The sequence below is a fragment of the Panthera onca genome, chromosome F1 (assembly GCF_046562875.1).
Source record: "Panthera onca isolate mPanOnc1 chromosome F1, mPanOnc1 haplotype 2, whole genome shotgun sequence".
In the NCBI taxonomy this organism is placed as follows: domain Eukaryota; kingdom Metazoa; phylum Chordata; class Mammalia; order Carnivora; family Felidae; genus Panthera; species Panthera onca.
The window spans coordinates 9,220,989-9,235,298 of NC_138355.1; the positions used below are offsets into that span (position 1 = coordinate 9,220,989).

Genomic DNA, 14,310 nt, shown 5'->3' on the forward strand with positions numbered 1-14,310 from the left:
ACAAATACAGAGAAAACCCACTTAGTCCCATTAGACTTTTAAAAACAAAGACAATGAGAAAATTCTCAAAGCAGATAGAGAAAAAAGATAATTTGCCTTCAAAGGAGCATCAGTTAGACTAAAAGGTGATAGAAGTAGAAATACTTGACATGGAATATATGGGATAGAATGATAATTGGAGATAATGGAACGATATTCTCAAAGTGCTAAATGAAAATAAGTGGTAATGAGCAAAAATATGTTCCAAGAATGAAAGTAAGATGGAAATGTTTCAATTAAATATTTTAGTAAGTTCAGTCAAGAATTGATAGAATTTCTCACCAGCAGACTTGCAGAAAAGGAAATACTAATAGGGTATTCTTCACACACAATAAAAATAATCCTGGATGGGAGAAGAGATACAGAAAGGAATGAAAAAAAAAAAAAGGTAAATAAATTGATAAAACCAAATGAATATTGATCTTATGAATAATAATATTTTGTGGTTTAATTGTGTAAAGAATAAAAAAATCTGAAGTAAAAACATACAAATTGAGGTTGAGGGGAAAATGGGGTTAATGTCTTATGATGTCACTGCATTTTCTAAGAAGACATAGTAGTGTGGACATGTTATATTAGATTTTGCTAAGTTGAGGATGAATGTTATAATTTCAAGAATAATTGCTAAAAGGAAAGCAAGCATCTGATGACTACAATGCTAATATGAGGAGAAATAGCATCATAAAAAATTAATCCAGAGTATATTATGTAGGTTGACTGTGTGAAGTTAATGCTATATATAAAAATAATATTTAAAAAATGGCTGAAAAGCCAATGGGAAAATTGAAATAGAATTGTGAAAACATTTAATGAAACAAAAACAGACAGGGGAAAAAGAAAGGAGAAGTGTAAAAAAAGTAAAATGGTAGACTGCGTGTAATCATATAAATAATTGCATTAAATATCAATGGGTTAAACACAGTAGTTAAAGGCAGAGAGTTTCAGAATTAAAAATATGAGGACCACTTATGTACTATCTATAAGAAATAAAATTTAAGTATAAAGAAGAGGTACGTTGAAAATAAGGGCACCCAGGGGCGCCTGGGTGGCGCAGTTGGTTAAGTGTCCGACTTCAGCCAGGTCACGATCTCGCGGTCCGTGAGTTCGAGCCCCGCGTCAGGCTCTGGGCTGATGGCTCGGAGCCTGGAGCCTGTTTCCGATTCTGTGTCTCCCTCTCTCTCTGCCCCTCCCCCGTTCATGCTCTGTCTCTCTCTGTCCCAAAAATAAATTAAAAATGTTAAAAAAAAAAAAAAAAAAAAAAAGAAAATAAGGGCACCTGAGTGATTCAGTCGGTTGAGTATCTGATTCTTGATTTCAGCTCTGGTCATGATCTCACAGTTCATAGGTTCAAGCCCCATGTCAGACTTTGCACTAATGGTGTGGAGCCTGCTTGGGATTCTCTCTTTTCCTCTCTCTCTCTGCCAATGCATGTGTGCTCTCCCTCTCTCTCAAAATAAATAAACATTAAAAAAAAATTTTAAGTTTATTTATTTTGAGAGAGAGACAGAGCCAGAATGCGAGTGGCTTAGGGGCAGAGTGAGAGGGAGACACAGAATCCAAAGCAGGCTCCAGGCTCCGAGTTGTCAGCGCAGAGCCCGACATGGGGCTCGAACTCACGAGCTGTGAGATCGTGACCTGAGCTGAAGTCACTCAACTGACTGAGCCACCCAGGTGCCCCGTCAAAATAAATAAACTTTAAAAAAAAGATGTAGCTAAGTTGAAAATGGATTATACCTCTTAAAAATCATTGGGTCAAAAACAAAATTCATAGGAGCCATTAGAAACTTGTGGGGGTTTTTTGTTTTGTTTTATTTATTTTTTATGTTTATTTGTTTTTGAGAGAGAGAGAGAGAGAAAGAGAGAGTGCAAGCAGGGGAGGAGCCAAGAGAAAGGGAGACACAGAATCTGAGGCAGGCTCCAGGCTCTGAGCTGTCGCACAGAACCTGATGCGGGGCTTGAATTCATGAATGGTGAGATCAAGACCTGAGCCAAAGTCAGACACTAAACCGACTGAGGCACCCAGGAGCCCCAGAAAATTGTTTTTAGATGAATAACTGTGAAAGCAAAGCATATACAAATTTGTGGGATGTAGCTAAGTGAGTGCTTAGAGGGAAATTTATAACCATTAAATGCCTATTATTTGGAAAGAACAAAGTTAAGCCAATAACCTAAGCTTCCTTTTTAGGAAACTAGAAAAATAAACCCAAAATAAACATCAAGGAGGAAACAGTAGAGGTCAGAAATCAATGAAATAGAAAACAAAAATAAAAATCAATAAACCAAAGAATTAGAAACATCTTGGAAAATTGCTTAAAAAAAAAAAAGAGAGAAGGAAGACACAAATTACCAATATCAATCCAAGAAAACATTAGAAAACCTGAATAGCCAATATCCATGAACAGAATTGAGGTTAATAACTTAAAATCCTTACCTCAAAGAAAACTCCCAAGTCCAGATGGTTCCCTGGTGAGTTCTATCAAATATTTAAAGAAATATTTATTACCAGTCCTACACAATCTATTTCAGAAAATAGTGGAGAAGGGAACATTTTCCAACTTATTTTGTAAGGTCACCCTTATTTCAAAAACCAGGCAAAGGCATAAGAAGGTAGAACTATAGTCTAATATACCTGTGAACATCAACGCAAAATTTCTTAACAAATTTTTGATAAGTCAAATTCAAAAAATACAGAAAAAGAATAATACATTGTGGCCAAATAGAGTTTATCCAAGAGCTCAGTTGCATTTTCTGAAGGCATTCAACTAAATTCACTATATTAGTGGGATAAAGTAGAAAAACTACATGGTCATTGAACAGATATAGAAAAAGTATTTGCCAGAATTCAATATCCTTTTATAACTAAAACACTCAGCTGACAAGGAATAGAAGGGAACTTACTCAACCTCATTAAGGCTATCTATCAAAACCTTATCTGTCTATCAAAAGCTTGTATAATACTCAAAGGTAAAAGCTTCTTTGCTTTCTCTCTAAGATCAGGCACACATTAAGAATGTCTTCTCTTGGGGCACCTGGGTGGCTCAGTCGGTTGAACATCGGACTTGAGCTCAGGTCCTGCCTTGTGGTCAGTGAGTTCGAGCCCCACATCAGGCTCTGTGCTGACAGCTCAGAGCCTGGAGCCTGCTTCAGATTCTGTGTCTCCCATTCTCTCTGTTCCTCCTCCGCTCATGCTCTGTCTCTGTCTCTCAAAAATGAATGAACGTTAAAAAAAAAAAGAATGTCTTCTCTCACCACTTTTATTTAACATTGTAATGATGGTCTGATACAGAGTATTATAAGGCAAGAAGAATAAGTAAAAGGCAAATAGATTGGAAAGGAAGAAGTAAAACTGTCCTTATTTGTAGACATGTTCACATGTATAAAAAATCCAGAAAAATAAAAGATATTAGAACTGATACATCAACTTAGTAAGGTTTCAGGGTACAAGGTCAACATACAAAAACCAACTTTATTTGTAAGTGCTACCAAGAAAAATTAGAAAATTAAACTTAAAAAAAAAAAACCCTCCACAATAGCATGAAGATTAGGTAACTCACAAGAGGTCTGAAGAAAGTGAAGAATGTTGCCAAAGAGAGAAACATCCTAAGAAAACAATTCAACCGATTTCATTTAAGGAAGATGGCAGAGTAGGGATATCCTGAGAACACCTCTTCTCATGGACACACCAGTGTTGCAGTTAGGTGTAGTACAACTCACTTTGAGAAAAACCTGAAGACTAGCAGGGCAACTCTTCACGGCTAGAGCTATATTTTAAAAACCACCTAGAAAAGAGTAGGAGTTATGGAGACAAAGTTGGGAACCAAACCCCAGGCACACTGACCCACAAGCAGGAGGGCTATCAAGGTGCTGAGGCCCTCTGGGAGGACATAGATTGGACACCCCAAGCCCTGAGGATTTGCACTGGGAAGGCAAGCGTCCATAGCCTCTGTTGTTGAAAATCAGTGGGGCTTAATTCAAGAGCTTTGAAAATTAATGGGTCTTAACTCCAGGAAAGTTGGAGGACTATAGATAAACAGACGCTGTCCTTAAAGGGTGCACAGTATCACTTGCTCTGAGACCCAGTTCAGAGGCAGTAGTTTGAAAGCTTCTGGGCTATACATGAAGGAGATTTATTGACCAATTGTAGGGTTTTGCTGGAGGCTGAGGGATCTGCAGGAATATTCTCTGGGAATGGAAGAACTGGTAGGTGCCATTTTTCTGACCTCTTTCAGTATAGTTGGTCTATGCTGGCAGGCACCAGTTCTGATCTTCTCCTTCTACCTCGCTAGCACTGTAGCACCTGCCCTATGGACCTGCTCTGTCAGGTACCCCTCCAAAGCCACTCCTGCCCCTCCACACCCAGCAGGAATCCCTCAGAGGGAATCAGCAGCAGTCTGATTTCAGTCTACTCTGAAAGACAGCATTGTGGAAGACACCCAAGCTGGACGGCAAAAAGTAAAAAGAATCTAAAAACATGAATGTAGGGGGGCGCTTGGGGGCTCGGTTGGTTAAGCGTCCGACTTCGGCTCAGGTCATGATCTCATGGTTCATGAGTTTGAGCCCTGCGTCGGCTCTGTGCTGACAGCTTGGAGACTGGAACCTGTTTCATATTCTGTGTCTCCCTCTCTCTACCCCTCCCCCCACTTGGGCACACACACATTCTCTCTCTCTCAAAAATAAATAAACATAAAAAATTTTTTTAAAATATGAACATAGGTAAGGAACTTCTGGGGCAACATCAAACTTAGTAACATTTGCATTATAGGCTTCTCAAAAAAGAAAAAAGAGAAAAAGGGGGGGGGGGGAACTACTTTGAAGAAGTCATAGTTGAAAACTTCCCTAACCTAGAGAAGGAAGCAGACTGCCAAGTCCAGGAAGCTCAGAGGGTCCTGAACAAGATAAACCCAGAGATCCACACCAAGACACATAGCAATTAAAATGTCAAAAGTGAGATATAAAAAAATAAACCTTAAAAAGCAGCAAAGAGAAAAGCAACAAGCTATATAAAAAGGAAATGCCGTAAGGCTGTCAGCTGATTTTTCAGCAGAAACTTTGCAGGCCAGAAGGGAGTGGCATGATAACAATCTAAGTGATGAAAGAAAGAAACCTACAACCAAGAATACCCAGCAAGGTTATCATTCACAGTGGAAGGAAAGATAAAGAGTTTCCCAGGCAAATGAAAGTAGAGTTCATCACAACTGAACTGGCCCTATAAGAAATGTTAAAGGGACTTTTTCAGAAGAAAAGAAAGATGATAATGAGAACTAAGAAAATGATTAAAGAAAAGTTTTACTGTGAAAGCAAACATGGTAAAGGTAGTAGATCAATCACATATAAAGTTAGTATTGGGGCGCCTGGGTGGCTCAGTCGGTAAAGCGTCCGACTTCAGCTCAGGTCATGTCTCACAGTCCGTGAGTTCGAGCCCCACGTTGGGCTCTGTGCGGACAGCTCAGAGCCTGGAGTCTGCTTCAGATTCTGTGTCTCCCTCACTCTCTGCCCCTCCCCCACTTGCCCTCTGTCTCTGTCTCTCAAAAATGAATAAACGTAAAAAATTTAAGAAAAATAAAGTTAGTATGGAGATTAAGAGATGAAAGTAGTAAAACCAGTTACATCTACAATAATTAATGGATACACAAAATAAAGATGTAAGATACGAAGTCAAATACATAAACTGTGGAGAGTTGTAGTAAACCTGTGGTGCTTTTAGAATGTGTTAAAGTTAATCGAACATCAGCTTAAAGGAGACTGCAAAGTATTATTATATTATCAACTTCATATGAACCACAAATCAAAAACCTATAGTAGATACACAAAACCTAAAGAGAAAGGAATGCAAGCGTAGCACTAAAGGAAGTCCATAAAATCATAAGGGAAGAGAGCAAAAGAAGAAGAAAGGAGCCAAGAAAAACTTCAAAACAACCAGAAAACGGTTATACATGCCAGTTGTTATATGCCAACAGATGACAATAAGTACATACCTATCAATAATTACTTTTCACGTAAGCGGACTCAGTGTTGCAGTCAAAAGGTAAAGGGTGACTGAATGGGGAAGAAACAAAATAAGACCCATCCAAATGTCTACAAAAGACTCACTTCAGACCTTAAGACATTTACAGACTGAAAGTAAAGGGCTGGAAAATGTATGCTTTGCAAATGGAAGTGGGGGGAAAAAAAAAGCTGGGGTAGGTAACAATACTCCTATCAGACAAAATAGGCTAAGACAAAGACTTTAAAAGAGGCATAGATGGGCATTACATAATGATAAAGGGATCAATCCAACAAGAGGATATAATAGTTGTAAATTTCTATGCACCCAACATAGAAGCATCTGAATATATTAAGCAAATTAACAGACATAAATGGAGAAATTGACAGTAATATAATAATAGGAGGTTATTTTGACACCCAACTTGCATCAGTGGATAAATTACCCAGAAAAAAAAAAAAAAAATCAATAAGGAAGGAAACAGTGGCTTGAATGGCACATTAGACCAGATGGACCTAACATATATACAGAACATTCCATCCAAAAACAACAGAAGACACATCCTTTTCAAGTGCACATGGAACATTCTCCAGGACAGATCACATATTAAGCCACAAAACAAGTTTTAATACATTTAAGATTGAAATCATATTAAACATCTTTCCCAACCATAACAATATGAAGCTAGAAATCAATTATAAGAAAAAAGCTGGAAAAAAACCAGAAACATGTGGAGTCTAAACAACATGCTACTAAATAACCAATGGGTCTTTGAAGAAATCACAGAGGAAATAAAAAAAGTAGATGAAAATGAAACACAGCAATTCAAAAGTTTTGCTGTCCAGCAAAGGCAGTTATAAGAGGCAAGTTTACAATGATACAGTCCTCCCTAAAAACAACAACAACCAGAAATAAGAAAAATCTCAAATAAGCAATCTAACCTTACTCCTAAAGGAACTAGAAAAAGAAGAACCAACAAAGCCCAATGTTAATAGAGGGAAGGAAATAAATACCAGGGTGGAAATAAATAAAATAGGGACTTAAAAAACAATAGAAAAGATTCAGTGAAACTAAGAGCTGGTTGGTTGAAAAGCAAAACAAATTGACAAACCTTTAGTCGGACTTTAAAAAGGAAAAAAAAAAAAAAAAAGAAAGACCGGACTCAAAATCAGAAATGAAACAGAAGTCACAGCCAGCAGCACAGAAATAGAATTAAAAGCAACTACTATGAAAAATTATGTACCAACAAATTGGGCAGCCTAGAAGAAATGGATAAATTCCTAGAAACAGACTCTTCCAAGACTGACACAGGAAGAGTAGAAAATCTTAACAGACTAATTAGTAATAGAATTGAATCAATAATCAAGAAACTCCTAACAAGCAGAAGTCCAGGACCAGATGGCTTCACAGGTAAATTCTATCAAACATTTAAAGAAGAGTTAATACCTGTTCTTTTCAAACCATTCCAAACAAATGAAGAGTAAGATTACTTACAAATTCATTCTACGAGGCCACAATACTGTGATTCCAAAACCAGACAAATACACGACAAAAAGAAAATTATAGGCCGATATCTCTGATGAACATAAACACAAAATTGTCACAAAGTTTTGGCACGCCACATTCAAAATACATTAAAAGGATCATTCCCTGTGGTCAAGTAGGATTTATTCCAGGGGTTCAAGGATGATTTTGTATCCACATATCAGTCAGTGTGATACAGCACCTTAACAAAATGCAGGATAAAAATCTTCTGATCATCTCCATAGATGCAGAAAAAGCATTTGATAAAACACAACTCCATTCACACTCAACAAAGTGGGCATAGAGGGATTGTACCTCAACATATTAAAGTCTATATATGACAAACCCACAGCTAACATCATACTTGATGGTGAAAATTTGAAAGCGTTTACTTTAACATCAGGGGCAAGACCAGGATGTCCGGTCTCACAACTTTTAATCAACATTATGCTGGAAGTGTTAGCTCCAGTAGTCAGACAAGGGGGGAAAAAAAAAAAGGCATCTAAATTGGCAAGGAAGAAGTAAAACTCATTGTTTGTAGGTGAATGATATTATATATATAGAAAACCCTAAAACTCTACCAAGAAAACTATAAGAACTAATAAATGAATTCAGTAAAGTTGCAGGATACAAAATTAATATACAGAAATCTCTTGCATTTTTATGCACTTATAAGAAACTATCAAAAAGAGAAAGTAATCCCATTTGAGGTGCCTGGGTGGCTCAGTCAGTTAAGTGTCCGACTTTGGCTCAGGTCATGATCTCATGGTTCATGAGTTCAAGCCCCACATCGGGCTCTGTGCTGACAGCTCAGAGCCTGGAGCCTGTTTTGGATTCTGTTTCCCTCTCACTCTTTCCCCCTCCACCGCTCATACTCTGTCTCTGTCGCTCAAAAATTAATAAATGTTAAAAGAATCCCATTTACAATTAATTCAAAAAGAATAACTTTAACCTAGGAGGTGAAAACCTGCACTCTGAAAACTGTAAGACACTGATGAAAGAAGTTGAAGGTGACACGAATAATTAGAAAGATATGCCATGTTCATGGATTGGAAAAATTAATATTATTAAAATGTTTATACTACCCAAAGCAATGTACAGATAATCTTTTCACAGAACTGAAACAATAATGCTGAAATTTGTATGGCAATACAAAAGACCCTGAATAGCCAAAGCTAGAGGTATCACAAAATTGTATTTCAAGTTATACTAGAAAGCTATGATAAGGAAAACAGTTTGGGAGTGGCAACAAAATAGACACATTGATCAATGGAATAGAACATTTTATCTATGACAAAATATGCTAGAGTATACAGTGGGGAAAGACAGTTTCTTCAGTAAATGGTGCTGGGAAAACTGGAAAGCTACATGCAAAAGAATGAAACTGGACCACTTTTTTTTTTTACATCATATGCAAAAATAAACTGGAATAAATATCTAAATATAAGACCTGAAATTATAAAGCCCTTAAAAGAAAACATAAGTAGTAAACGTTTGGATAGTGGTTCTAGCAGTATTTTTTTTTTAAATCTGTTTTCTAAGGCAAGGGCAACAAAATCAAAAATAAACAATTATAACTGCATCAAACTAACATGCTTTTGTAAAGGAAATAATCAACAAAATGAAAAGGGAACCTACTGGATCAGAGAGGATATTTACAAATGAGATATCTGATAAAGGGTTAATATCCAAGATATATAAAGAACTCACACATCTCAAAGCCAAAAAAAACAAAAAAAAAAAAACAAAAAAAAAAACAACAAATAATTTGGGGCAATAAAAAATGGGCAAAGGGCTTAAATAGACATTTTTCCCAAGAAGACATACAAATGGCCAACAGACACATGAAATGATGCTAAATATCACTCATCATCAGGGAAATGCAAATTAAAACCACAATGAGATATCACCTCAATGAGATATAACCTGTCAGATGGTTAGTATCAGAAGAAATATCAGGTGTTAGTGAAGATGTGGAGAAAAGGGAACACTCGTGCACTGTTGGTGGGAATGTAACGTGGTGCAGTCACTATGGAAAATAGTATGAAGGTTCCTATAAAAATTAAAAATAGAAATACCATATGATGCAGTAATTCTTCTGGGTATTTGCCCAAAGAAAATGAAAACACTAATTCAATAAGATTGAATATATCTCCCAGTGTTTACGCAGCATTTACAATAACCAAGGTATGGAAGCAATCTCAGTGTCCGTCCACAGATGAATGGATAAAGAAGATGTGATATATTTCTCTTCATCCATAAAAATGAATGAAATCTTGCCATTTGTGACATGAATGAACATAGAGGGTATTATGCTAAGTGAAATAAGTCAGAGAAAGACAAGTACCATGTACTTTCACTTATATGTGGATTCTAAAAACCAAAACAAATGAACATATAAAACCACAAACAGACTCATAAATACAGAAAACAAACTGGTGGTTGCCAGAAGGGAAAGGTATGGGATAATGGGCAAAATAGGTGAAGGGGTTTAAGAAATGCAAACTTCCAGTTATAAAATAAGTCACGGGGGTGTAAAATAAGGCATAGCAGATATAACCAGTAGTACTGTAATAACTTTGTGTGGTGACAGATGGTAATTACACTTACCACACTTACGTGGTGAGCATTTCATGTTGCATGTAAGTGTTGAATAGCTATGTTGTACACCTAAAACTAATATAATACCGTATGTCAAATATATTTCAATGAAAACTAACATTTTTAAAAATAGAGTACTTCGGAAGGAATTCAATTTAAAATATGCAAGACCTTTTCACAGAAAGTCACAGATTGCATTGGGAAATTAAAGAGCTAAATAAACGTAGAAATACACCATGCTTATGGATTGGAAAATTTAATTTTTTGAGATAGTAATTTCCCCGGAATTGGTCTATAGATTTAAGACAGTTTGACTCAAAATTCTCGTAGACTTTGTTTTAAGAAACTGACACACTGCCTTAAAAACTTATATGGAAAGACATGATTCTTGATCTGATAACACAGCTGTCAATTAGAGCTCCTGAGACTTACTGTCTTACGTATGAACTATGGCTATTTTAAAAAAAAAAAAACTTCTCTGTGATTTGGGAACAGTTGAAGGCTTTGGCTTTGAAAACCTTTTCTTAGAACTTATATTGGACGACGGTAAAGATCTTGACTATTTCAATGATGAACTAAACAATAGCTAGACAAAAAAGTTTTTCAAGGTGCAGCAAGCTTTTGGGGGTCAATTTGCCTTATGGAAAGATGTTTATAGGCAATAAAATTTAATTGTACTTTTAAAGAATTTTAACTGAATTTTCTTATAGTTCTTTCCTTTTTTTGAAAATATACATTTAAATAAATGCTCCTACAACCAACCCTAAGGTCTATAATGTTAAATGCTTTGGGGATTAATTTCACCTTTGAGTAAGGGTGAGAAGATATGTTTATGTGTATGTGGGGGTATTATCCTGGAGTAGACTTTATTTGTGTTAATGTCATATTTTACAAAAGGGACATATTTGATTCATTTACCCTTCTTCATTAATGGGAAATTGTACTTGTTTTTATAGGGAAGAGTGGACAGAAGCTATTCAGGCTGTAGCAGACAGACTTCAGAGACAAGAAGAGGAGAGAATGAATTGCAGTCCAACTTCACAAATTGATAACATAGGGGAGGAAGAGATGGACGCTTCCACAACCCATCATAAAAGAAAGGTAGAAAATAGTATCTTATTCCCCTACTCAGGCACGGCACTTACGCGTGTGGAAGGAAACACACTAAAAATTGCCATTTGTAAAACGTGTTGGCCGGTACAACTATATGGGTGAGGGTGGTGTTTATCCAGGTAAATCTGAAATACCTGTCATCGTTTAAAACCAAGTAATTCAAACGTCATTTTCGTGGTTCAGCACTTCGCACTGACTGCTGATAGGGCTTCTCAGGTCGTTGTTGACTGAAGTGCCATCATGCTGGTTTATAATTTGCATTTTCCTCTTATTGTTTTTAATACCATTTTAGAACTTGGAAATAATGTTTTCCCTAATGATTGGGTCCTGTTCCATGTGGTATTTATTTTGTACGCTCTGAGAGCAGAAGCAGAAACGGTTGTAGTGTGCTTCCTACCTGAAGCCCCAGCCTTATGAGTATCAGCGGGAACGCAAATAGTCTTGGAAATAATAGTTTTTATTTTAATGGCTGCTCCTGAGCCAGTGAGGGAAACAGACTTTCCTTCCCTGAGTGCTCCAGATTAATAAATGCCAATTTAGAGATTGATGGAAATTATAAATTATGTTTTTCATTGCTACAGAAAATTGAAAAGCAACTTCCTTGTGTGAAAATGGTATTTTAGGATTAATCTAAAGGTCTCAGTGTTCAAAGTAAATGAACGTGCCATTTATCGTGTTAGAATGTATTTGTTATAATAAATTGTAAATTTCATCTTGATGTAGGAGAACACTAATTTTTTTTTTTTTTTTCAACGTTTTTTATTTATTTTTGGGACAGAGAGAGACAGAGCATGAACGGGGGAGGGGCAGAGAGAGAGGGAGACACAGAATTGAAACAGGCTCCAGGCTCCGAGCCATCAGCCCAGAGCCCGACGCGGGGCTCGAACTCACGGACCGCAAGATCGTGACCTGGCTGAAGTCGGACGCTTAACCGACTGCGCCACCCAGGCGCCCCGAGAACACTAATTTTTAATGTAATTACCCATGTAATTTGCTATTAGCATAACGATGAAGAACTCTTTTGGCGTTAGACTGCTTGAGTTCAAATCCTCCTTTTCCCACCTGCTACACGTGTGAACTTGATGAAGTTACACTGTCACAACCTATGGCTCATTAATTATTCTCTCCTTTTCTGAAATTTCTGTTTGTTTGTTTTTTAAAGTTTATTATATTGATTTTGAGAGAGTGCAAGCAGGAGAGGGGCAGAGATAGAGGGAGAGAGAGATTCCCATGCAGGCTCCACGCTGTCAGTGCAGAGCCCAGCACGGGACTGTGAGAAGATGACCTGAGCCAAAATCAAGAGTCAGAAACTTAACCCACTGAGGCACCAGGTGCCCCTGAAATTTCTGTTCTAATTACAGTAATATTCTATGCTTGATCTTGGCCAAAAGTGGTGTCTTCATTGAAGACTTATACTCTGTTTGTTAGTTGAAGTGAATCCCTTAACGCCTACCTGGTTCTTCAGTCATTGCAAAAAACAAAAACAAAAAAACCCCACAATGTAGTTTTCCTCACCTGATACTCAGAGATAAGAAAGCTGCTTCTGCACATCCATGTGCATATGTACGCGATGAATGTAAAATTTGACTGTGCTCATAAATTTAAAATCAGATCCCAGTTAATCTCATCCTTTGAATTATAAACTACCCCAGATGATACTAGCTATACTCTAAGTCTGTAGAATTGCTAAAACTCTGCTTAACAACCCATGTTACTAAAAAGCTGCTGTTGGGGCAGTTCCTGGTTGAAAGTGGGGAGTTTATAACACCCTAACGAGAAATACTGTTACTGATGGATGAGAGAATTTGGAAATGAATATGGAAACTTAACCAGAGAATTTTGAATGAAGAGAGACAAATGTTTTCAAAGATGTAAAAATGGAAAAGTATGGAGATTTTTTTTTCTGGTAAGGCTGTTTATAAATCATCATAAAAGCACAATGCAGTTTTCTCATTTTGCCGTTACAAGTGCAGATTATCTTAGAATTCATCACCTTCACTAATTATCACTTGTAAATGCTTATTAGAAGTTTATTTTGTGCTATGCTCTCAGAAGTACTTTTATATGTATTATCTCATTTAATCCTCACAAATATCATATGAGGTAGTTACCATTATTACCCCCATTTTACAGTGATTCATCTGACATTGAGATAAATTAAATATCTTTTTCAAGCATGTAAGGACTTCCAATTCTACACTGTATAACTTCAGTGTGCAACTTATTGATTGATATATCTTGAGCCTTTATAATCACTATAATTATTTATACTCATTACATGACCAAATTATATTAGAGAACAAAATTAGATATTCTCCCTTACAATTGTAGTCAGTTTCTCAAAATATTATGTCAAGCTGTTGCACTTACTCAGTGTTTCAGTATTTCATTTTATACAGCGAACTCTTGGGAAAACCAGTAGAATTTTAAAATTACAAAATAGTGGTAGAAAGTGAGGTTTAAAATTTTTTTTCAATGTGTATTTATTTTTGAGAGAGAGAGAATGCAAACTGGGGAGGGGCAGAGAGAGAGAGAGGGAGACAGACTCCAAAGCAGGCTTCAGGCTCGGACCTGTCAGCACAGAGCCCATCGTGGGGCTCAAACCCACGAACCGTGACCTGAGCCGAAGTTGGAAGCTTAACCGACTGAGCCACCCAGGTGCCCCGAAAGTAAGGTTTTTAAAGCAGATTCTCTAAGAAAACTCTCACTGAAACTGGGTCTCCAAAATTGAAAATTGATACAGTCAAAAGTATTTTGAAAATGGGGGGATCCATTGACTTATTTGACCTATATCTGATTTCCATTGTTCTTTTTTATTTAATTTCATCTTAAATGAAATAGTATGAAACTGTTTTAAGTAACAAAGAATGAAAAAAAAGATAGAACCTGTGCACCACTATTCTGTGATGTTTCTAACAATTTGGTTAAAAAGGATTAAATAGTACTGTCACTTCCCCAGTTCCCTAAAACTACATCCTTTACGTGGCTCCGGTATCATAAAAAGAATGGTAGAAGTTCAGATGATTTTTCATTTCAAACTGTAAACACAG

The 14,310-nt window shown here is 36.7% G+C and overlaps 1 protein-coding gene across 6 annotated transcripts in view; it reads left to right on the top strand.

Moving 5' to 3' along the window:
- Window positions 1-14,310, top strand: part of AKT3 (AKT serine/threonine kinase 3) — a 305,967-nt gene that overhangs the window by 165,198 nt on the left and 126,459 nt on the right. For all 6 annotated transcript variants that reach the window (XM_078440960.2, XM_078440956.2, XM_078440957.2 and 3 more), the window contains one exon: window positions 11,104-11,248. In XM_078440960.2, the coding sequence (XP_078297086.1) occupies window positions 11,104-11,248 (145 nt within the window). The remainder of the gene's footprint in view (window positions 1-11,103; window positions 11,249-14,310) is intronic.